This window comes from Arachis stenosperma, chromosome 6 (assembly GCF_014773155.1).
Source record: "Arachis stenosperma cultivar V10309 chromosome 6, arast.V10309.gnm1.PFL2, whole genome shotgun sequence".
Lineage (NCBI taxonomy): Eukaryota > Viridiplantae > Streptophyta > Magnoliopsida > Fabales > Fabaceae > Arachis > Arachis stenosperma.
Genome location: NC_080382.1, coordinates 145,029,766 through 145,055,188, shown reverse-complemented (window position 1 = coordinate 145,055,188; position 25,423 = coordinate 145,029,766). Strand labels below are relative to the sequence as shown.

General features: G+C 30.1%; 5 protein-coding genes across 5 annotated transcripts; 4 read left to right on the top strand and 1 right to left on the bottom strand.

The window, feature by feature from the left end:
• The first annotated feature begins 318 nt into the window (after positions 1–318).
• Positions 319–6,885, top strand: LOC130936383 (patatin-like protein 2). The gene is made up of 7 exons (XM_057866447.1): positions 319–628; positions 1,942–2,123; positions 2,633–2,825; positions 4,118–4,279; positions 4,451–4,753; positions 5,357–5,532; positions 6,413–6,885. The coding sequence occupies exons 1-7, from the start codon at positions 473–475 to the stop codon at positions 6,486–6,488; spliced, it is 1,248 nt and encodes a 415-aa protein (XP_057722430.1). The 5' UTR covers positions 319–472; the 3' UTR covers positions 6,489–6,885.
• Positions 6,886–8,754: 1,869 nt separating this feature from the next.
• LOC130933370 (patatin-like protein 2) lies at positions 8,755–14,529 on the top strand. Its single transcript, XM_057862966.1, has 7 exons — positions 8,755–9,086; positions 9,816–9,997; positions 10,954–11,143; positions 11,914–12,078; positions 12,706–13,008; positions 13,138–13,313; positions 13,964–14,529. Exons 1-7 carry the CDS (start codon positions 8,931–8,933, stop codon positions 14,040–14,042), a joined length of 1,251 nt encoding a protein of 416 aa, XP_057718949.1. The 5' UTR covers positions 8,755–8,930; the 3' UTR covers positions 14,043–14,529.
• Positions 14,530–16,830: 2,301 nt separating this feature from the next.
• LOC130933373 (26S proteasome non-ATPase regulatory subunit 14 homolog) lies at positions 16,831–19,907 on the top strand. Its single transcript, XM_057862968.1, has 6 exons — positions 16,831–17,103; positions 17,587–17,764; positions 18,334–18,415; positions 18,838–19,014; positions 19,117–19,284; positions 19,478–19,907. Exons 1-6 carry the CDS (start codon positions 17,091–17,093, stop codon positions 19,667–19,669), a joined length of 810 nt encoding a protein of 269 aa, XP_057718951.1. The 5' UTR covers positions 16,831–17,090; the 3' UTR covers positions 19,670–19,907.
• An 87-nt stretch (positions 19,908–19,994) lies between these two features.
• On the bottom strand, positions 19,995–21,109 carry LOC130933371 (probable carboxylesterase 2). The gene has a single exon (XM_057862967.1). It carries the CDS (start codon positions 21,051–21,053, stop codon positions 20,052–20,054), a length of 1,002 nt encoding a protein of 333 aa, XP_057718950.1. The 5' UTR covers positions 21,054–21,109; the 3' UTR covers positions 19,995–20,051.
• Positions 21,110–22,424: 1,315 nt separating this feature from the next.
• On the top strand, positions 22,425–24,836 carry LOC130935276 (succinate dehydrogenase subunit 5, mitochondrial). Its single transcript, XM_057864962.1, is given in 6 exon segments — positions 22,425–22,769; positions 23,448–23,702; positions 23,705–23,757; positions 23,849–24,011; positions 24,014–24,033; positions 24,605–24,836. Coding segments are annotated over 6 exon segments (726 nt in total). The 5' UTR covers positions 22,425–22,591; the 3' UTR covers positions 24,662–24,836.
• Positions 24,837–25,423: the final 587 nt, after the last annotated feature.

The window sequence follows — 25,423 nt, the reverse complement described above, 5'->3', positions numbered from 1 at the left end:
TTTTCATCATAAAAATTCTAATATTATATAATAAAATATTTATCTTAAAAATTTAAATTGATAAAAAAATACATAAATAATTATATATTTAACAAATTTAATAATCCGAGACAAATAACATTTAATTTTTAAGGACAAGTAGAAAGAAATTTTTATTCAACATATACATGCAGCCAGTGGTGACTGTCTTTTATTTAAATTGGCCTACAAATTAAATAAATCAATGCAACTTGATGGGGTCTTATCACTATAAATAGTCACTTTGAACACACCAATTAATATGATAATAGAAATTGCAAAAGCCTCAATTAATTATCTTTCCTTAGATAGCATTAAGTTCTTTAATAAGCACATACACACAATTATTGAGCTTTTTTCTACTTTTAGCATTATATATTGATCTTTAGTTCTTTACACATACATAGCTACATATAATTAAGCACAAAATCATATCTAATTAATATTGTTAAGCATGCAAGGTATATCCGTTGAGAGATCACACTCAAGTGTTGAACAAATTCAGCCCCCAACTTATGGGAACTTAATTACCATTCTCAGCATTGATGGAGGTGGTATTAGGGGAATTATTCCAGCTACCATTCTTGAATTCCTTGAATCTCAATTTCAGGTACGAGATGATGAACTTGTAGCTACAGAGGAGACTGATTTTCTTCTGGATTATTGGACTTGCTTAATTTAATTCTGTGTTTATTATTAGGTTCAAAACTATATATCTCATATAATTTCTCAAACCATGTCTATCTAAGCATCTATCGCTACTATATCTATAATTCTATATCTATATATATTATTATTATGTATAATAGATGTTATAGAATCACTAATTTAAAAAATTTAAACTGATAAACTGATAAAAAAAACAGTATAAATAATTATATTTTTAATATTTTTTTAAGCAATAGTTTTTTTTAATTAATTAGGTTTACTTAATTTTTGTATAGACCTTTTTTTATTTGTCTTATGCTATTTTTTTTTTTTACTTTTGGAATTCATTAAAAATCGAATTTTAATTTTTTCAAACATAAAACTCTAATATCATATTCTGATACAATACATTCTAAAAGCTTAAGTTGATAGGAGGAAGGCAATATAAATAGTTATATTTCGAACAATAAAAATATAAAAAACAAAAAATGGTACACAATTTTTTTCTATTTCAAAAATTTGTATCCAATATCTCTTAAATTAGAAATTGCTTTTTATCTTAACTAATTCTATTTTTATTATTTTTACCACTACTTATAAAATACACATATATATCTACTTAATATATCATATAGCTCTTTAACTTCAATATTTGGGAAGTCAAGCTTTATTACCTAATTATATACTAAAAATAAGCTATTTAATAAGAGAATTTGAGGAATTTTGATCATAATAGTTCTAAATATTATTTTGGCTAATATATGATAATTAGTGTTTTGAACAATACTATTACTATAAAAAAAATTAGCAAATAGCAACCGTTTATTTGCAACTGATTTTTAGTATAACATTACGCTAAAGATAATAAAAGAGATGAATAAATTACCATTTGTATCCATGAAAGATACAAACGCTGACAAATATATCCATATAAGAATAAAACGACAATTGTATCCACGGAAGATAGCTTCCGTGTGCCAAGAATATTCTAACGGACCAATTGTGTAACTAACGTCCGGGTAATCTTGGCACACGAAAGCCATCTTTCATGGTTATAATTATCATTTTATTTTTATATGGGTACATTTGTTAGCATCTGTATCTTTTATGAGTACAAATAGTAATTTATTCAAAAGAGATAATATAAAAAAATACATCTTTCGGTATTAAATAAAAAATACACACTGACAGTATACTAAATTATGATAAAAATATTATTTCTTTAATTTTTATAAGAGAAAATTAAACTACAACCTTCAATTTGTATGCATGCAGGAGTTAGATGGTGAAGATGCAAGACTCGCAGACTATTTTGATGTGATATCAGGAACAAGCACTGGAGGCCTTGTAACTGCAATGTTAACTGCTCCAGATCAAAATAATCGTCCTCTTTTTGCTGCTAAAGATATCAAACCATTTTACTTGGAACACTGTCCAAAAATTTTCCCACAACCTAGGTAATAATAATTCACTTTTCAAATATATTCTTTCATGTTTCTTTTTAACACATATATATAGCTATCTTTTATCTTAAAGATATTATTACACATTTACACACATAAAAACTAAGTTTGTTTCATTATTTTTTATATAAATAGGTAATTAAGTATTATATATAGATATTATTGATGAATAAAGATAGTTAATTTTTATATATTTATTATTTTGAAAGTAAATAATTACTTTTATCAACCTAACAATTTTGGATTGAATGTCAATAAATATAAAAATTTACACTAAAAATACATTAAAATAGAGCTTTAATTAATCAAACTAGAATATATTTATTTTAAGAATTCTACATATTCTAAAGCCATATAATATAGAAAAAAAAATAGTCAGAACATGTTTTATTTATTATTCATTAATTATTGAAATAATTAATAAATATTAAATAAGATAAATTCTAACTTATTTTGGTTATTTTTTTGTTATTAAATATTTTTTATGATGTAATTTCTTGTAGGGGGCTATGTAGAACATTACTGGCAAAGGTAATAAAATCATTGCTGAGAGGACCAAAGTATGATGGGAAATACTTGCATAAAGTGGTTAGAGAGAAGCTTGGAGACATTAGTTTAAATGAGACAATTACCAATGTTGTCATTCCCACTTTTGATATCAAGTCCTTGCAACCAACTATATTCTCATCTTATCAGGTTCCTTTCCCTTTTCTATCTTTAATTTTTCTTAGAAAATTTTCCAAAAAAAATGGAAATTTAATTTATTATATTCTGATGTATGTAACTCACATTTTAACACAAACTCTTTTTAATTTTGGTCACCATTAATAAGATCATATTGATATCAAACTAACACCTACCTACTTTGAGATGTTAGTTGAAACTTTTAAGTTAAATATCATCACTCTTTGAGAAAAGTCTAACTTTGATCTTCATTGTATTGAAATGACAATGAATTTCCAATTTGCATACATGGGACCTAGCTAATAAAAAAAAATGGGTAGGGGGATTATTGCATGTGGGACCTAGTTTTTTTTTTTAAATGTTTAGGGTTTGAAATTTTGACATCCATAAGAAAGTTGCTGCCATCAGCATTATCTAAACACTACAACAGATATAAAAGATGGCAGTAGAAAATTGGCGACCGTTTACAAATCCGCCGCAAATTGACAAGATAGTGCCGATTGTCGTAGCGGTTTGACAACTGCACCAAAATTAAATAGTATAACAGTAGTAACACGTCCTAGCTGCTGAAAAACAAAATTAAGTTATTGTTAGTATGACAGATTAATTATTCATGATTCGTTTTTTTAAATAATTCTCTTTTATATATATGTGTGATGGAAAGCATAACTATTGATTAACTTTGAGGCAAAAGAATAAAATAATGGTCAACGAAATTTGGATTTTCAATCATAATTACTTCAAATAAAATATTTCAGTTATTTATTAAAAAAATATTTATATCTTGACTTATTTCTATTAAAGACACAATTATTCGTATATCTTCTTTTATTATATCTTGTTTTATTAGTTTAAATTTTTGAAAAAAAATTTATGACATGATATTAAAATTTGTATAACCTAAAAAATTAGAGTTAAATCCTTGAAGACACTAAAATTTATTTTAACATAAGACAAATAAAAAAAATTTTCACAAGCCAAAAAAACGTTGTGTGAGAAAATATTTATTAAAGATATAACTATTCATGCGTCTTTTTTTATTAGTTTAATTTTTTAAAAAAAATTATTTTATCATAATTTCATATACTCTAAAAAAATGTAATTTTTAATTTAATGTATTAATATTTTAATTTCATTTTAATCTTCAAGTCTTTCTCTTAATTTCTTATTTAGAATTTCTTTTAAGTATTCATTCATAGGTAGACATCATTTTTGGTGAGATAAAAATAAAAATAACCATATCACCATATATGAAGAAAAGAAAAACCTAACAAAAACCGAAACTTATTGATATGTATATGCAGATTAAGAGTACTCCAAGCTTGGATGCTAAATTATCCGATATATGCATTAGCACATCAGCTGCACCAACCTATCTCCCTGCTCATCAATTCACTACCAAAGATGCAAATGGAAATCCACATGAATTCAACCTCATCGATGGTGGTGTTTGTGCCAATAATCCGGTATACATTTTTAATTAACTTATTATTATTAGTAGTTATTGTTGTTGTTGTTTAATTTTGATGATTTTGATAATATAAAAAAAAAGTTACACTAAAATTAGATTCATGTATTTAAATAATTATTTTTTTGTATAATTTTTTTTAAATAATTAATTTTTTTATGATTTGCAGACATTAGTTGCGATGAATCAAGTGACAAAGCAAATTCTTGATGAAAATGTTGATTTCTTTCCAATCAAGGCTGCGGAATATCGTCGGTTTTTAATAATTTCAATAGGAACTGGGACAGCCAAAAATGAAGAAAAATTCAATGCAAAAATGGCAGCAAAATGGGGGATTTTGGATTGGTTTATTCATAGTGGCTCCACTCCTTTAATTGATGTTTTCTCTCAATCAAGTGGTGATATGGCTGATTTTCATTTAGCTACTCTCACTCAAGCACTTCATTTAGAACACAATTACCTTCGAATTCAGGTAAATTGAATTTTACAACTTTGTATAGCAGTGTATAACTTTTTTGAAATAATTATCTTTTTGATTGATTTTGATTAGACGAATAGTCATTAACTCATTAATTTGTTTAAACATGTGTTAGAAATTCAAATTATATATTCTTAAATAGAGTTAAAAAATTTCGCAAAAAAAAAATATTAGTTTTTTCTCTATTTTTGAATTAAAATTCGTAGTTTTATAAGAATGTGTACACTAAAATCAATCATTAAAATTAGTCATCAATATATTTATGTATAAATACAAATATATTTATGATGTAATTTTTTTAATATATATTTATATTTCAACATATATTTTATATTAATAACTATCTTTGACTAGTTTTAATTTACAAGTAATATAGTCGGTAATTTTAATACCTAAGAAAAAGTAAAATATTTAATCAGGATGCCTTCAAATATCATTTTATTTTAAATGTATACCAAGCAAAACTCGTCACTTGATATTTCAAAAGCATCTAATTAATGTGGCTGCTATCTATTCTAGCAATTGAAAACAAATAAGTACATAAGGAATTCATTAATAAGCATATTTAAGTGACTAATTTAATTTGTTAAATTGCAGGATGACACATTGACTGGAACTGATGCTTCCGTTGACATTTCCACCAAAAAGAATTTGGAGAGGCTTAGCCAAATTGGTGAAAATTTATTGAAGAAATCAGTCTCTAGGATTAATTTAGAGAATGGTAGGTTTGAGCCAATCAAAAATGGAGAAACAAATGAAGATGCACTCAAAAGGTAAAATTACTAAAAATTCAAACTTTTTATACGTGTGTATTATTATTATTATCATTATAAAAATTTAATTTTGATCCACGATCAGTATAAAATAGTTTTATACGTGCATTCAATTATATAACGTCACATAGGGCTGGCAATTCATACTTTATCCGCGGGTACCCAACCCGGTCCAACCCGTTCGAGTAGGGTAGGGTACGGTCCGGGTATGCCTGCGGGTAGGGTAGGGTACGGATTTAGGGTGTACCCTACCTTACCCTACCCGCATCTCATATATAACACATATTTTATAAAAATTTCTCTATATAATGAAAGAAATGAGAGTTGAACCCATAACCTCTCTTATGTAATGACTTATAATAAGTGAACAACTACTAAACTAGTTAGTTAATTTAGTAATTTAGAGCATTAGTTTTTTATTTTTTATGTTATTAATACGTATAAAATTCGAAATAATTGAATTTTATATTTACTTTGAAAAAATTGATATTTCTGCGGGTAGGGTAGGGTAGGGTAGGGTTTAGAATTTTAGGGTGCGGGTAGGGTTAGGGTTGAGAGATTCTCAACCCGCAAGTAGGATAGGATAGAGTTTTAATGAAATTTTTAACCTGCGGGTAGGGTTAGGGTAGGGTCTAAACCCTACCCTACCCTACCCATTGCCAGCCCTACACATTAATAAAAATAACTAACTTTTACATTGACCACGTGAATTATCATATAAAAGAACGGATGTGATGATTGTACGACTACTGTCAGTGCATTAAAATTAAATTTTTATTAATTATATTATTTATTTTATTCAATTAATTAACATAATCCTATTGCAAATTACAAATTCAGTCACAAGATAAATATAATGTTTAATTATTAATGTCTTCAGGTTTGCCAAAATACTTTCGCAAGAGAGAAGCCTTCGTGACGTGAGATCCCCACACACTAAAAAGACCCGTCACTAGTGCCTTTTAATTTCTTCATCTTGTGTTTTGGTAAATAAAAGAAAAACATTTAATTCTATTAAGTTCATTGATGATTTCAGTTATTGTTCAGATCGATTTGTTATTAGTTGTTTAAAAAATTATTAATAAAATTTAGAATACATTTGAGATTTAAGATCTTTCATAGAGGTCAAGCATGAGACTCTTATAAAAAGAAATGTAATTTTCAGTAGTTTAATTTTTCCATTATTTTTTCAGCTTCCATATAATTGTACGCAGAGAAACAATAATAATGAATTCTCACTCAATTGAATTATAATTGTGATTACATGTACACTTGATCTTAATTAGCATTCAACACAAATTTGTTCATGTGATTTGTATTAAGAAATAATCATAACAGACATGAATACTTATTACATGTAGGTGATTTAATAATATTAAATCGGATATTATATTAAAATTAAAATTGAGTGGATTTAACTTCATTTCAAAAGTCAATTCATAGAATAGAGGATGTCTCACGTTTATAAACTATCTAAAAATTTTACTTTTATCAGATACGAGACTTCTAATAATAAAAATGAGTATCTTCAATATTCATGCATGCTACGTATATATAAAAAATTAATTACCAAATTAATTATCTTATAAAGTAGATATAGTAATACATAATAAAAAAATGTATGAAAAACACACTTGAATATAACAATATACTTTTGGCGTTATAAGTTTTTCTTACATCTTGTTTGTTTATTTCAAAAGTAGTAATAAAAATATGTCTTCTTAGAAGTAGATATATGAGGAAAGTTATTTTTCCAAGAATTAATTATAATAAATCAATTTATATTGGTCAAATAATTAATTAATTCATTTATTTAAATAAATAAAATTTAAATTTACAGTAAATTAGTTATTTAAATTAGTCATTTAATTGTTTAAAAAATATCGTAAAAAACTAAAAAAATTAATTATAATAAACAATTGACTGAACTTTTAATTAATTGCAAAATTATTGAAATTTATTAAATTTCTCGTTTTTAAAAGTCATTTATTTTAACTAGGAAATAAAAATCTAATTCATATATAAATTTTGTAAGCCACCCTTATCTCTCAGTATCCCTCAACAATTGCTAAGAATAATTCATAATGTGAAAATCTTTGGTAAAGAAAATTACATATCAAAACAAATTATAGTGCTTAATAATCAAAGATACTTATAAAGCAAGAAACCTTTCCCAGTTACTAGTAATTAAAAAACACGTGGAATGTAGTTATTTATATAAATCGCAACAAGTTATGTGACCTAACATACTAAGAAAGTTCAACGTATTGAGTCTGCAATTAATGAAAGTTTTCCAAACTAAAAATTCAGAAAAATTCTTTGTCACAAAACAAAAGGACACACACACACAAACTGCCACAAATATCTCTAGCCAAAATTTGTCTAATTCAAGAAAACAAAACCAAGTGGAAAATTATCAAGTCAATAATTGTCTTATCCGCGGAGTTGTAAGAGTAATTTACAATTTATTTTGACCATAGGAAGTTTCAAACTTCGAAAATTCAATCAAGCTATTTATATTTTTCTCCCTAAGATGGGATTGGTTTCTTAATTAACTAACTATCTGATCCATTTTATCATAATTTTTTATTCCTAATAAAAATATAAAAGTAATAATTAACTCTTGACTCACTCAATGAAATTAATTAGTACCATATATATATATAAATGATACATATTATAAAATTAAAAATGAGTCATTAAATTAGTAATTATATATAAATATTTATATATTTTTTTAATTAAATAATAAAATGTTAAAATAATTAAATATATTATAGTAAAATAATCAAATGCATAAACAAAATAATTAAGCGTGTCTACATAAATATAATAAAATATCAAATATATATTTCTACCATAATATTAATTAGTAATTAATTTTTAATACACACATAACATATTTTACCTACTATATATTAGACAAAAATCTTCCATATGTTTCGCTAAAAGAAAAAATTATATGTGACTAATTAATTATTTAATTAATAGAAGATGTAAAAGGGCATGATACAGCAAATTGAAACAGTTATGGCAATGTAACCAATAATAAATGCACACAGCATGCAAGAAAATTCCACAAAATTAAATATTTTCCAACATAAGCGCAGCCTTTGATTTTGTCTTCACTCGGAAATTGTTTGGTCCTCTTTGACTTATAAAACTGAAACCAATTCAACTTCATAGGCTCTTTCTTCCTATAAATATGCACTATGAGCAAACCAATATCTTCATACCAAAACCTCAAATCTTTCTTAGCATAATATAAGTGCATCATATTATATACTACTTTCTTTGCTACCCACCATAATTAAGTATATATATATTTTCTTTCATCTTTAATTTAATTATTACTATATTTGTGCACCAAAATCCTCTAATTCATATTGTTAATTACCATGCCAAGTATGTCATCCGTTCAGAGGTCAAAATCATGTGTTGAACTTCAGCCCCCAACTTATGGGAACTTAATTACCATTCTTAGCATTGATGGAGGTGGTGTTAGGGGCATTATTCCAGCTACCATTCTTGAATTCCTTGAATCTCATCTTCAGGTATGAGATTATATATGAATTTGTAGATATGCTTTCTTTCTTGCTTTATTTATGAGTGAATATCCCATTCGACCCGTGACAATTATCTCGAAAAGACAACGAGGTCCCAAGAAAAAAAAACACCCAATCTAGCCTCTGATAATTTTTTTTAGGATTGATTAGTCCATATGAAAAAAAATAACATTGACTTTTTTTGGCACAGGGGCTAATCTGTCCTATAAAAGTAAAACTCAGGAACTGGGTTGGTATATTTTTTTGTCAAAAGTCTCGTTGTCTTTTGAAATAATTGTCAGGACTGTTTTGGGTTTTTTTCTTTATTTATTTATTTTAACATTATTTTCTCAAATATTCTCTATATCAAAACATAAATTTCTCCTCCATCTGGATGTAGCTAGGTACCTATTAATACACCATGTTTAAATTAAAATTTTACTATATTAAATTAAAAGATGATATACTTGTTATTAGGTTATATTAGTCAAGACTTGAAGTCATATTTAATTTAATTTAATTTAAATAACAGTTTTTATAAATCAATATAATAAATAGTATTTTATTAACAATAATATATGCATCAATTCCCATTATATATAGTCTATGTTCAGTGAAATATATAAGCTAAGCTTTCTCTAGAATTCCAGCTGATAAATTAAAACCTAAATAAGAGAATCTTAATATAAAGTTAGTTAAACTGTACTGTATGTAATTTTAACTTTTGCATGCATGCAGGAGTTAGATGGTGAAGATGCAAGACTTGCAGATTATTTTGATGTGATATCAGGAACAAGCACTGGAGGACTTGTAACTGCAATGTTAACTGCTCCAGATCAAAATAATCGTCCCCTTTTTGCTGCTAAAGATATCAAACCATTTTATTTGGAGCACTGCCCAAAAATTTTTCCACAACCTAGGTAATAATCCACTTTTGAGATATATCATTTTTTTTTTAACATATATAGTTATTTTTTTTAAAAAAATTATTTGTTAGAAATATAATTATTTATATATTTACTCTGTCAATTTAAAAAATTAAGTAGTATCATGAGATGATATTATGATATATTATTAGAATTTCACTATTAAAAGTCTAAATTTGATGCTTATTGCAAAAGAAAAAAAAAATTATTCAAAATATCACTAGTAAAAAGAGATAATATCTTCTCAAATAAAGAACATGCTATGTTAACATTTAAGAGAAAGATAATTATAAACACTTGAATTATTGAACCCTAGTTACATATTAAATGAGTTTTTGTATCCATTTTATTTTAGTATTTATTGCATTTATTCTCTTCTAGTATGATGTAATCAAATATTACAACCAAATATTAGATAATCTTGTTCCATATATATATATATATATATATATATATATATATATATATATATAAAAGATTCTTGGTATGTAATTAAAATTCTATCCCAACCAATCAATTATAACTAAAAGCTAGTGAAGAGGTAGGTCAATTTTCAAGTCCGATTTGAATAGGTTTGAGGGATTAATTCACGCCAATTATTTATTTAAAGGATTTTGTGAACAATAGAACATAATTTAAGAATATAATAATAAAAGTTATTTAAAATTGTTAGATATTTAATACAAAAAATCTTTTAAGAAAATTTTAGTCAAATATTTTTTTATAATACTCTTAAAATATAAATATGTTTAACAAGACCCTTTAAATTAAATTAAATTAAATTGTATCATATAATTTAATTAACTCCGATTCAACTAATAATGAGCTACTAATTATTGAAACAATAACTTAATTAATAACCTAATGTCCTGACCAAGCTAAGTCAACTCCCAGTTCAATTTAGACCATCCAAATTAAATTTAATCACTTTCAATTTAATTTCTTTGCAGAGGCTTAGGTGCAACATTGATGGCAAAGATGATAAGACAATTGGGAGGACCAAAATATGATGGAAAATACTTGCATGGAGTGGTTAAAGAGAAACTTGGAGACATTCGTTTGCATGAGACCATCACCAATGTTGTCATTCCCACCTTTGACATCAAATGTTTGCAACCAATTATTTTCTCATCATACCAGGTTTCACTCTCTTTATATCTTGATGGATCTAGCTACTTTTATTTTTTTTTATTTATTGGATGTTCAGTGTTAAAAATTGAATAATATATACGGTTTTATTAGGTAGATAATGACTTTTTTAAATAATGGGAATAATAGACTCTAAAATTGACCTAATAAAGTAAACAAATATTCCACCCCAAATTACTTCCTAAACTTTAACATTAAATAACCATCTCCACATTTAGTGAATTAAACATACAGCTATTGTTAACTGTACATGAATAAATCGAATAAAAAAAACAACCATCCAATTAAGAATAATCAGCATAATCATCTGCATACCTATTGAATTGAACATTCAATATATCTATTGTTTACGTTGTTTAGTATTCTCATTATCTCCCTATATTTTTTTGTATAGAAAAAGACAAAAATGATTATTGTCTTTCTTTTTGTTTCTCATTGGAATTGGAATACTTATAATCATCCTTCATTATATGTACAAATTAAACGTATATAATTGTCTAGGTTAAAGACATTAAGACAATAAGCATGCATGCTCATCAAAAAATAAAAAGACAAATCAATTGATTATTTTATATATATTAAAAGAAAAAAACTTGGTTGCTAGATTAGTCATTTTAGTTAATGACAATGCAAATTTCATCCTCAATTGATTGACTTGTTTTTTGTTCTTGTTAGCTAATAAAATTATGTGACCTAAACCTAAGCAATTAAACCAATGATCAAATAAACCCTAACAAAATTTGAGAATTATTTTTATGCAGATTAAGAGTTGGCCTTGCTTGGATGCTAAACTCTCAGACATATGCATTAGCACCTCAGCTGCACCTACGTATCTGCCTGCTCATCACTTCACCAACAAAGATTCAAAAGGAAATAATGTACATGAATTCAACCTCGTTGATGGTGGTGTTTGTGCTAATAATCCGGTATGTTTATAGGTTATTTAATATCATTATTACAACACAATTGACATTTAGTGGCGATTTTTTTCTTGGTTTTATAAACTGTTGCTAAAAGATTTAGAGGTGCTTTAACAACCGCCATTCTACGAGGTGTGACAAAATTATTTGCGGCGGTTTTAAATAATAGCTACTTACCTAGAATAACTGGTCGCTACAACCAAACTTTTTTTTTGTCTTCTTACAGTTAAACTCACTACAATAATACCAACAAATGATAGCACATTTTTAGAGGGTTATAAAAACTGTCGCTATTTACTGGAATCTGCCGCAAAACATATATTCTTGCATAACATAAATATTATTTAAATAAACTTTTTCAGTGTAAAACCAAAAACTAAACCGTTTGTTACACTGAAATATACATCTAATTAATATTTGAGTCTATCACTTATATATTAATTATCTAACAAGGCAAATAACAAATAAATAAGTATCTTATAATTGGGATGATAAAATTTTATAATGTGAATATCTAGCAATATAATTAAATTCTTATTATTAATAATTGCTATTGAAAACATTATTAATAATTTTGGAATTAGTATATACTAATATAATTTGTTTTTGTGTGTAATTTATATGATTTTGCAGACTTTAGTTGCCATGAATCAATTAACAAAGCAAATGATAGATGAAAATGTTGATTTCTTTCCAATCAAACCTTCGGACTATAGTCGGTTCTTAATAATTTCAATAGGAACTGGAACAGCCAAAAATGAAGAAAAATTCAATGCAAAAGTTGCAGCTAAATGGGGGCTATTGGATTGGTTAACTCAAGGTGGTTCCACTCCCTTAATTGATGTTTTCTCTCAATCAAGTTCTGATATGGTTGATTTCCATATAGCTACTCTCACTCGAGCACTTCATTCAGAAGAAAATTACCTCCGGATACAGGTAATTAAATGTTCACTAATCACTAAGCATTTTCCATATTTTTACCTCTTCTATATATTATTGAAATTGAAGCATTAAAGTTAAATAATAAGCTTAAGTGGTTTTGAATTTGTTCATCATATTTTGCAGGATGACACATTGATTGGAAATGATTCTTCAGTTGATATTTCTACTAAGGAGAATTTGGAGAGACTTTGCCAAATTGGTGATAATTTGTTGAAGAAACCGGTTTCTAGGGTTAATTTAGAGAATGGTCAAATTGAACCCTTAGAAAATGGAGGAACCAATGAAGAAGCTCTCAAAAGGTAAAATTAGGAAGAAAAAAATTAAGAGAAAAGTACAAATAAATTCCTAATTTTTTGGTCTTTCGACATTTTTAAGTATTTGAGAATTTAAAAATACATTTAAGTCTTTAATCTCTTTAAAATTTGGACACATTGATCCCTGGATTTAATTTGTCCTATTTTAAAAACTCTTTCATGTGTTCATCCATATTAACCAAGTCAGTACAATGAGAGTCACGTTTGATTTTTTCGATGGGTCTCACAGAACTAAGCGAACATGAGGAATCGATATGTCCAGATTTTAAAAATGTCAAAGACTTAAAAGTATTTTTAAATTCTCGAAAACTTAAATATTCGCGTATCAAAAGGTCAAGGACTTAGTTGTCATTTTCTAAAAAATTAAAGTATATATATAATTTCTTAAAAGCTCATTATTCAACTTCTCAAGAATAGTATAAATTAAAATATCACATATACCTATATATTGAAAAGTTAGTAACAAATTACAGTAATATAAATTAAATTTTTATGTATTATTGGTATAAAATAATTTTACAAAGAAAACTAATTATGTGTTATCATATTAGTAAAAGTAAATAAATTTCAAATATAATATATTTAACTAATCTCTAGTAGTATTACTAACACATTTGAGTTAACTTTATTTACAGGTTTGCAAAAATATTATCACAAGAGAGGAGACTTCGTGACATGAGATCCCCTCATACTAAGAAGGCATCATACAACTAAATAGTGACATTTAATTTCTTCATATTATGTCAGTGATGAAGCATTTGATTCTACTAATTTCATTAATTCAGTTATTTTTCAACCATATAATTTTTATCGTTAAATAATAATTTTATTTGATACATTGATTTTAAAATATAAATTTGTAACGATTTTAAATCGCTGCAATTTAATGCATTGATTTAAAAATTATATGTAGATTGAATAAAAAAATTTACATAAAACTATATATTGTGAATTGGGCAAATTACAGATAAATTGAACCATTTGAACATTGAAAAATAACCCCATTTTCTAATATGGATTTCAACTTAACCAAAGCACCCAAATTTATTATTCATCATATTGGGCCAGGAAAACTAGTCCCTTTGGTATCGCGGTTTTTCTTTAAGCAAATTAAAATTAAAAGAGAAAAAAAAGTTCATTTTCTGATAAAACAAAATCCGTTTAATTTAGTCCAAGATGGTGATCTTTAATTTTTGATAAATAATCCAAGATGACAGAATGCATCATATATATAATTCTTTTTTACCCTTTGATTTCACTTTATAGTTTAATACTATTCGAGAATTATTCCAATTATTAAAGAAATTAGTTTTATTAATATCATGTCATATAAGATTTAGCCTTTAAAATTTATAAATCATTAAATAAAAGAAACAAACTCATAATATATTAACAAGCATGGAATTTAACAATACATGAGTACATATGGCTAACATATCTAAAATTCTGAATATTAAATTCTATTTGTGACTATAAAATTTCAGTAAGAAAAGTCTAGGGGGCAGCAATTTTATTGCATTTTGGCCAGCATGTAACCAGCAGATAAATATGAGCTATTTGATGAAATATCACACCAATCTCATACCATCAAATCATCATTGATGACTAGTTGATGGCTACCAATCACAAATATTGCTGGCCCCCTAGCATTGCTCTCTTCAGTAAATCTATTTGTCAGTACTTTAAAGGCCAACAATTTATCAAACACCATGATAATCTTTGTAACGACAGTTTAAAGTAGTCGCAAATCTCTATATATACCGCAATTATTTGTTATTTTCTTGTAAGAATATCTCTTTCTTCTCTCTCACACATATGTATATATATACAAAATTTTAAATTATTTCCTCACGCAATTATAAACAAATAAACAGTAAAAGTTCAACTCAGTGAATAAGTTAAATATTAAATAGTCATTAAATAAGAGTTTTAGGTAAACACTTACTAGGAGAGACAAATCAATAGATTAGTCATTTTTGTTAATGACAATGCAGACTTCATCCTCAATTGGTTAAATTGTTTTTTTTGTTCTTGGTCGTAGCTAAAATTATGTGACCTAAACCTAAGCAATTAAATCAATGATAAAATAAAACAAAATTTGAGAATTATATTTATGGAGATTAAGAATTCGCCTTGTTTGGCTGCTAAACTATCGGACATATGCATTGGCACATCAGCTGCACCAACCTACCTCCCTGCTCACCAATTCACCAACAGAGATCCAAAAGGAAATACACATGAATTCAACCTCATTCATGGTGGTGTTTGTGCCAATAATCACTAGCTAATTCTCTATTTTGTCACTATAAAAGTATTGCCTTTAGCATTCTCCTTTCGAATATAAACATGCATATAATTAAACTTATTATCTTCAATTAATTTGTTCTTTAGAAGAGGTTATTGGTATGAATGATTTAATTTATATGCATCTCTAGTGTAAAAAAAATCAATTATATATCGTTACGTTAATACAAATATTGGCATATTAGCAATTAAACTCCAATTAGGATGCTTAATCAATTCTCATAATATTTTATGAGCATCTAATAATGTCGCTCTCTAACGTAACTAAATTTGTTCAACTGCATGATGATTAGGGTTGGCAATCTATACCTTATTCGCGAGTATTCAATTCGGACCAACCCATTCGAGTATGATTGTTTACCTTACTCGCTACGGATAGGGTAGGATGCAGTGTGAATTCGTCTGTGAGTAGAGTTTCGCCTGCGGGTAGGGTAAGATACGGGTTTAGGGTATACCCTATCCTACTCTACTCGCACCTCTAATATATTATATAATATATATGTAAAAGTTATGTATATAATGAAAAAAGTGAGTGTTGAATTCACAATCTTTCTTAAAATAAAAATTTGAAATAATTACTAAACTGATTGATGATGATATTATTTGTAATTTTATGTTAGATTTTCTTAAAATTTTATTATTTTTAATTTTAATTTGAACTTAGTTTTTTATTTTCTATTTTATTAATATGTATGAAATTTGGAATGGTTGATTATATTTGTTTGAAATTTTTTTATTTTTCTGCGAATAGGGTCGGATAGGGTAAGGTTTAAAACTTTAGGGTGCGGGTAGGGTTAGAGTTGAGAACTTCTCAATCCGCAGGTAAAATATGGTAAAATTTTAAAAAAATTTTCAACTCACAAATAAGATTAGAGTAGAGTCCAAACCCTATTCTACCTTACCCATTATGAGGCTACCAGCCTAAGGATGACACATTGATTGGAACTGATTCTTCAGTTGACATTTCTACCAAGGAGCACTTGGAGAGGCCCAAAACATTATTATTATTATTATTATACAGGCCGGATGAGGCCCAATAGAAAATAGCCCAAATAAGGCCCAATACAAAATGAGCTAACTTGCCTCTTTTCTGTTTAACTTTTTGTTACATATTTTTCCTTTCTTTTTTTCCCCCTTCAACAATACGTCGTCGTTTCTGATAAAAAACAAAAGCCTTGTTCTGCAAAAAGCCATTAGCCAAATTATAGCATCCTGCAGATACAAGAAACCTCAACAACCTTTCTGTCTTCGTTAACAAGAAAGGAAGAACAAAACACAAGGCTTCTTCTTTGCCATTTTTATCTCTCTTTGGATTTTGAATCTGTAGTTGATGTCAGGTATGGAGAGGCTACAGAGGATGTTGCGGGTGCAGGCGGAGCACTGGGCCACCCACCACCGGATTCCCCCACCCTCGATTCCTCCGAGCAAGTCTACATCTCTTCACTCGCGCTTCTCAAAATGCTCAAACACGGTAAACCCTAACCACTAACCCATTCAGCTTTGTTATCTTTCATTGCTCAGAGCTAATTTCGCCGCTTTCATTTTAATTTGCTCTATTTTGCTGTTTTTGTTGGTCAATTGAGCTTGGAAACCCTAGCTTGTCTTTGGGTTAGCTTATTTTTACCTTAATTAGGTTATGTGAGCAAATTTGAGTGTTCACGTGAACCCTAGTTTATGTTTGGATTAGCTATTTTGAGCTAAAGTTCATTTATAATCAGAATTGGTTATGTATGCAGAGTTGATTATTATGCATGGAAAAAAAAATCAGTTTTCACGGATATATAGAAAGATTGGATAGTAGCTTCTGAGAAAGATAGTTTTTAGCTTTTTCAATTACATAGAAGATTTCATTGTGGATTGACTATTTTTTAGTTGTTGAAACAAACATGCCATAAAGTTTGGTTTTTGAAAACTGGGTTTAATGTGGTGTGGTCTGATGTGTGTGGATTTGTAGGAAGGGCTGGGGTTCCAATGGAAGTTATGGGTTTGATGTTGGGGGAGTTTGTGGATGAGTACACGGTTCGTGTTGTGGATGTGTTTGCTATGCCGCAGAGTGGGACTGGCGTCAGTGTTGAGGCTGTTGATCATGTGTTTCAGACCAATATGCTTGATATGCTCAAGCAAACTGGAAGGTAAATTTTGCTTTTCATTTTATTTTCATTTGATTTGATAATGCAATTTTCATCATTATTGAATTAGTGATATGTGGTTGGTTATTATGTATTCATATAGCATTATAGCAATGAATTTTTGTGGATACTATTAGATTTAAGGTGAGTTTGGCATTGGGGTTAGAAATGGTAGAGGGTACTCATATGTCTCATCCATGATAATTTGTCCGTCATTTCATTCCCTTTCCTTTAAAGAACAATGATAGATGATTAGTCATTTAGTTAGGATTTCGGGAGTGACTGTATGTTTGGGTCTGGGATTGTTTGTATGGAATTGCCATTAGAGTGATGTTAAATTAGTGCGCTAAAGTCTAAACCCCTCGAAAATGTTAGTCCTGTAGAGAAATAGACAATATCTAGTTTTTCGAAAGATTTCTGACTTCAATTTGATCTCTAAGTGTTTAAAATGTGTATCAATTTAGTCTTCCAAATTATATTTAGGCTTTAAGTTGGTCTTTAAATTTGTATGCCATGAGTGAAGTCTGTTTTATTCTTCATCTGTTAGTTACGACTTTGAATACTTGTTTCAGACCTGAGATGGTTGTTGGTTGGTATCATTCACATCCTGGATTTGGTTGCTGGCTTTCCGGAGTGGACATCAATACACAACAGGTTTCAACTTCCCTTTGGTCTTTAATTCATTTTGGTAGAATGTCTAGTAATATCGTGTCATTTTTTAACTTGAGACTAAATGAACAATTTGTAGATGAGTGCAAGAATGTTTTTCCTTGTTCAAAATTCAAACAAGAAGTGAGATGCACACTAATGTGTGTTACTATGCATCTTTTAAAAGAAACATGTGAGTTTCTGAAATTTAAGGCTTTAAGCAACAATTTCAACTAAACTGCAATTGAATTAGGTAGTATTAATTCTCGTGTTTTAATCTCAATGTTTGATATAATTATGAACCACTGGGACAATATATAATTGATATTAACATTATGATGAGGAGCTTTAATAAGAGAGAACAAGATGTTGGATTTAGTATTATGAGCCATGGCATTACCTTGCATTTATTTTGAATCTCATAACAGAGCTTTGAGGCTTTAAATCAAAGGGCTGTGGCTGTGGTGGTGGACCCTATTCAGAGTGTTAAAGGCAAGGTGGTGATTGATGCTTTCCGGCTGATTAATCCACAAACTATGATGCTGGGTCAGGAACCACGGCAGACAACCTCTAACCTTGGCCATCTTAATAAGCCGTCTATCCAAGTGAGTGTTCTGGAAATTCCTTACAAAGCAGAGGTTCTGCTGCTAATCTGTGTGTTAAGTGTTAACCATTTTTAAGTTTTAACTGCTTATTCTCCTTGTCAGGCTCTGATCCATGGCTTGAATCGGCATTATTACTCAATAGCAATTAACTACAGGAAGAATGAGCTCGAAGAGAAGATGCTGCTTAATCTTCACAAGAAGAAATGGACTGATGGTTTGACACTCAGACAATTTGATTCTCATTCAAAAACTAATGAACAGACTGTTCAAGTAAGTTAAGATTCTTAATGCAAACTAGAAATACACGTTTCATGTAAAATTTAGCAGTTATAGGTTGCTCATCAATATACTTGGATCCGTCACCATAGATATTTAAGCAAGTGTGAATCTCAAAGCAATTGCTGATTTAGGTATTTATATTATACACACACCCCAGTCATATTCCTAAATCTTTCTTTTACAGGAGATGCTATCATTAGCCACCAAGTACAATAAGGCAGTGCAGGAGGAAGACGAGTTACCGCCAGAAAAACTCGCAATCGCTAACGTGGGGAGGCAAGATGCTAAGAAGCACCTTGAGGAGCATGTCTCCAATTTGATGTCTTCCAACATTGTTCAGACCTTGGGAATGATGCTCGACACGGTCGTGTTCTAGAGGCTAGAGCTAGCATCATCCAATGTGTTCTTCCCGATCATGTCAAGCTATATTTTATTTGCGCTTTCTAGACTTGCTACCAGGAATTATTTATTTAGCACGCGTTTTCTGCTTTTATAATATGGTTGTTTCAAATGGAAGAAGAGCAAGTTGCTTGTTACACAATGATAGTGTCCTTTTTGTTTTTTGATATCTATAAATGACAAGGGGACATTCATGATTCTTGATTATGCAGACATTGAGGTTTCAGTCATTCTTTACAATAACAATGTTTTGTAGATTTAGTTGAAACATGCACAAATTGGCTTGAAAGATTATAAAGTCACATACTCTAATAAAAGTTGAACATAGTGAAGAAAGAACAAAATGGTAATATTGAAAACTAAAATGGAGGGGCGTCCCTGTTAAAGAATTCAGCCATGCTTGTGATCAGTTCCTTTGCCTTGTCACATTCAAGATCATGTATGTGAAATGCATGACCTTTCCCTTCAGTCTCCTCAATCTCCACCACCCCGGTCCAACCGCTTCGACTCAAGGCCTCATAGTAAAGCCTCCCTCTATCCTTCAGTACATCCTTCTCTGCTATGCACACAAACACTCTCCGACAACCCAACCAAGCCAAGCTAGGTGCATCCTCCGCCATTGGGTTAACCCACAGGTTGTCACTCTCTGGCATTGATGGGCATATAAACGGCCACAATCGATCAACTAACTCCCTTTTACCTGGTTCTAACACTTCCGATCCAATCGGAGTTGAACCCCAAAAATATGGGTGACTCAAACAAGCCCCTAGAATATCTATGCCAAGATTCATATCAGGGTGCCCAGCCATCATAACTATGTTATGAACAATGTTAGCACCGGCACTATCACCCGCCAAAAATACTCTTTCAAAATCAGCATGCTCATTTAACCAAGGCTCAGGTCCATTGTTCTTCCCATGAGAAGCCACCGATTGCAGTGCAGTCCAAGCGTCATCATATGCGGCGGGAAGAGGATGTTCCGGTGCTAGCCTATACTGAACAGAAACTGCCACAACGTTGGCCTTGGAGACCAAAGCAGTAAGGTAGTTATGATATGCTGCATTAAAGGGTGAGTTGACACAAAAGGCACCACCATGGAAGTAGATCACGATAGGGAGCTTGTGGTTACGGGTGCTTTGTGGTGGGGGGAGGAAGAGACGTGCGGCGATGTTGTTTTGCGAGTCAAGTGTGATGTCTTTGGATGAGACAACACTGTGAGGGTAAAGGGAAGGTGGGACAATATCTGTTCCCCTAAGCCTTTCAACACGACCGTCGGTAAAGACACGAATAATATGAGGGAATTCTTGAGCTATTTGTGGTTGCTCATCGGTTATGGTTGTTGAGTTTGTGCTGCTTTCCATGGAGTTGAGGCTTGGAGAGTAATTCAGAGAGGATAAGAGAAGCTTTGAGATGGATGGTGTTGGTTTGAATGTATAGTTCTTGGCTGCTAGCAAAATAAATAATTCTTGTGGAGGGTTTTGGTCCTCATGTCAATGTCAAGTAGGGGTGGCAAACGGGTCTAAACCCGCTGGACCGGCCCGCGTAACCCGCCAAAAAAGGCGGGCTGGGCTGGAAAATCGGAACTGCCAAATAGCAAAAGTTCGCCTAACCCGCACCGCTTAAATTGCGGGCTTTGGCAGGCTTTGGCGGGGGCGGGGCGGGGTGCCGGGCTAAGATTTTTTTTAATGAGGGGGTATTTTTGTAATTTTTTTGCCAAAACCTAACTTCCCCAACCTAACTTATAAGAGTATGAAGATAAAAATTGAGTGTTTTGAATTATGTTTATGTTATTTTGGAGACAATATTTATAATTATGTTTTGAATTATATTTATTTTATTTTGGAGAGAATATTTATACTTATATTTTGAATGAAAATTTGGTTTATAATTATATTTATTAGATATTTATAATTACAAAAATTTTAATGTTTGTGAATATAAAAAATATAATTTTTTATGCCATTAAAAATTATAAATTTATTAATATGGTTGTGAAATTATATATATTACTTAATAGTCAATAGTTAAAAAAAAAGAAGAGCTTACAATTAGGCGGGACAGGCTAAGATTCTAGGACCGCCTCATTAGACGGGACGAGGCCGACTTCCCCGCTTGCCATCCCTAATGTCAAGTGACCTTCATTCGGTCCATGGCAGCAACATATTGGTGTTTTTATAGTTGAGTCAAAATAGCAATAAGAATAAGTGAATAACACCAAGTTAGTATTTCATTCTAAATTTATAACCACAAATTTAACGACTTTATAGTTAATAGTCAAATGGTACCTACCTGAGTTGATAAATTTAAATAAAATAATTTTAAATATTGTGTTTCTAACCTTGGATATTTGAGTTGATACATAAATTTATCTAATCGAATATTCATTATTTTAATTAATTTTATGTTAATTAATATATTTTACCTGTTAACAATAATATAAATATAAAATAGATTACTACGTGTAAATTTTAATTTTAATATATTTATAATATAAAATATTTTACATAATTATCAAGCAATTCAGATAATTTTTTAAATAATAAATTTAAAACTAGATGATGTGATACTATACTATTATCTCTATTTATATTCACAAATCACAATACATACATAAAAATTAAATATTTAAATTCGTATAATAAGCATTCTTACACAGTGGCACTAACTTCCCTAGACAGTGGTTCCAAAAAAAAAAAGAGTTAAAGTGACACAATTTAATTTTAATAATTTATTAATTATTAGTTATTACAATAGTTTAATTCGTCATTAGTGTCCTTAACCAAAAATTTCCTGAGAAACAAAACCGGGGCAAAACTGAGAGAAAAGTTGCATCGAGCAGCTGCTGTTTCTTCTTTTCGTTCTTCCTTCTCCTGAGTTTGTTGCTGCAAAGTGCTAAAACATGCAGAAAATGGCGTCACTCAGATCACTTCTCCGATTACTCTCCTCCAGATCTCGCTGTCTCGCCGCTTCCACCAACCAACACCACCACAACCTTCCTCCTCGCCACCTCAACCGTTTTCTGCGTCCAGCCCTTTTCAGCCTCTCTCCCTCTCGCAACCCTAATCGCATCTCTCAAGGTACACACTCGACGATTTCTTCTATATTTTTGGGTTAGGAGCTGAAATTTGTGCTAAAAAAGTCGATTTTGATCCGAAAACATTGTCAAAAGGTTAGATTTTTTAATGATTAAATTAATGTGGAATTAGGGTTCCTTTGCGTGATTGGATTATGTATTTGATTAAGTATTCAATTTATTGATGTGGACCCTGTAAGATATATATGTAGGTATTCAGTGAGCTTAAAGTTCATGTTTTAATTGATTTGGATGTGTAATGCCCGAAATGAACTAATAATCCCTTGCTATTGCATATTGGACTTATATTGGGTTAGATTCCTTTTGAAATTTCTAGCTGAGTTTATGAAAGTTTTAATTATCATTCACTGACAAAGACACTCATCTAATAGTTTAAATTAGGATTGTTTGGTACTTTTCTGGCTGTCAATTTCAATGTTTTGTGGGGTTGCTGTGTTTTTGTGACATGTTGAAGCTGAATAAAGCATTACCGTGATGCTACTATTTGAATTTCAATGGTTTACGTTGCAAAAATTGATGCTGCTGCTATAGAGTCAGATCAAAACTTCCAAATTCTAGATGTGTTAATTTGGAAAAGGAAGTTATTATCTTATGCTCATTTTCGTTCTGGATGTGAGTCATACTTTTGTGGAGGCTACAAACTATGTTGATTTTCTTGCAGAATTTTGTGCTCCTCTCTCAATGGGCTTGGGAAACTTGCGATTCTATAGCGAAGATGTGTCCCACACGCCTAACATTAAAGACCCTCAGCTTCACAATCTCTTGAAGGATTTGATGGCTGTAAATTGGAGTGATCTTCCGGATTCTGTCATTGAAGATGCGAAGGCAGCTTTATCCAAAGATACAGATGACAAAGCTGGCAAGCATACTGTGACTAACGTGTTTCGGGCAGCTGAAGCTGTTGAGGAGTTTGGGGGATCCTTACTACCTTAAAAATGGAACTGGATGACAGTGTTGGAATGAGTGGCGAGGTATTTTGATTTAGCTTTATTCACCTATAAGATGACGTTACGTTCCTGTTCACCCTTCAAATTAATTTCATAATCTGGTTTCTTTCCATAGGATGTAAAGCCTTTGCCAGAGCATATGAAAAATGCTCTCATTACCATTTTCAATCGCTACTCAACCTATTTGGATTCCTTCGGGCCTGATGAGACCTATCTGCGGAAAAAGGTGGAGGCCGAGTTGGGCACAAAGATGATACACTTAAAAATGAGGTGCAGTGGCCTGGTTCAGAGTGGGGAAAGGTATCATAGATTTCACTTGTTCCCTCTTATTTACCCAAACTATGTGATTGAATAAATCCTCCTCCATCTGTTGCGGGTCGAGGACTCCTTCCCCTTCTTCAAACTCCGATTCATATTTCAAGCATATTTAAGCTTTCAAAAGTCATTGTCCATGGTGGAGTATGGTGGCCAATGGGGGCAAGTTTCTAAACCCCCATGGCTGAATGAAAAATTCAGGTGAACTATGCAAAAAAGCTGCCACTTTCACTCTGGTATTTGCCACGATACCACCATTCGACAGCACAGCATCATTAGTGGTTTACGACAAGGAGACGCGAAATTTCCATCAGCACCCAATCAACAAACTATGATTTCAAATTTTGTGCGCATTTGCAAATTGCAACATTTACTTTAGTCTTTGGAATGTATGCAGATTTTGTTGATTATCCTTTCAGCTTGTTCATCCCTGTTCTCCGATCCTTCCTTGAATTATTTTCACAAAGTTTCCTAATTTGGTATTCTGCTATGTTGTAGTTGTTAATAACTGCAGTCATTTTCTATTATCTTTTCTAATCATGGTTCTCTCTTGCAGGTAACTGTTCTTGGAACCTCTGGACTTGCAGGTTCCTATGTTGAGCAAAGAGCATAGAAAGACATTTTAGAATCAATGTCATAGTTGTTTTTGTGTTGCAAATATCATGCTTCAGATGCCCGTACACCCTTTAATGTGTGTTTTCTCCTAATATTTTTGTTCTAGACGGATTGATGCTATGGAAAATAAGAGGGCTTACTTTTTGTTAACTTGATAAAATCCTTTTACATTATTTTCTTTCTGTTGTTCATTGTTTATATGCTTAGTTTTGCTATTCGTGCATACATGTTATACCTGCAAATACATGTAATAGAGGCGATCAAATTTGTGGCAAGTAACAACCTCACAAGCTCGCCTCTATGAGGGATGGTGAAAACACTGTTCTAAATGTTCTGTGAAGCTGGGGAATGCTATAATTTTAGGTGGTTGATTCCTGCTGAGTTCACTTGGTCTTTTGGTAATAATATAATACATTATTGGCGATATGTAACAGAATATGGAAGCATCAACAATGTTTAATTGAATTGAGTCCGTTTTCATGAATGGGGAGATGTATTCAGCAGAAAAACCAGTGTTAGTTTATCTGTAACAAAGCCAAAACATATTGTTAAATTTTGGTACTCATTTTTGTCATTATGCCGTTTATCATCATGGTTAAGAAGTCCTCATCCATTTGTTAATTGAGAGTTTGAGATATACCATAGCTCTACTAATTAGTATTGTTTGTCAGATGTTTATATTTCTATATCCAAGAAGAAAATGAAACTATAATTATTTGATTCAGATAATGGAATATTCTAGTTAAACTAGGCTGGTTAA

What these genes read in the sequence shown, in the direction of transcription:
- LOC130936383 (XM_057866447.1), top strand. Translation starts at nt 473, where the DNA reads ATGCAAGGTATATCCGTTGAGAGATCACACTCAAGTGTTGAACAAATT. An exon ending in TCCTTGAATCTCAATTTCAG is followed by an intron (nt 629 to 1,941) that starts GTACGAGATGAT and finishes GTATGCATGCAG; the next exon opens with GAGTTAGATGGTGAAGATGC. An exon ending in GTGTTTGTGCCAATAATCCG is followed by an intron (nt 4,280 to 4,450) that starts GTATACATTTTT and finishes TATGATTTGCAG; the next exon opens with ACATTAGTTGCGATGAATCA.
- LOC130933370 (XM_057862966.1), top strand. Translation starts at nt 8,931, where the DNA reads ATGCCAAGTATGTCATCCGTTCAGAGGTCAAAATCATGTGTTGAACTT. An exon ending in AAAATTACCTCCGGATACAG is followed by an intron (nt 13,009 to 13,137) that starts GTAATTAAATGT and finishes CATATTTTGCAG; the next exon opens with GATGACACATTGATTGGAAA. An exon ending in AATGAAGAAGCTCTCAAAAG is followed by an intron (nt 13,314 to 13,963) that starts GTAAAATTAGGA and finishes CTTTATTTACAG; the next exon opens with GTTTGCAAAAATATTATCAC.
- LOC130933373 (XM_057862968.1), top strand. An exon ending in ATGCTCAAGCAAACTGGAAG is followed by an intron (nt 17,765 to 18,333) that starts GTAAATTTTGCT and finishes TACTTGTTTCAG; the next exon opens with ACCTGAGATGGTTGTTGGTT. An exon ending in TGGACATCAATACACAACAG is followed by an intron (nt 18,416 to 18,837) that starts GTTTCAACTTCC and finishes ATCTCATAACAG; the next exon opens with AGCTTTGAGGCTTTAAATCA.
- LOC130933371 (XM_057862967.1), bottom strand. Translation starts at nt 21,053, where the DNA reads ATGGAAAGCAGCACAAACTCAACAACCATAACCGATGAGCAACCACAA.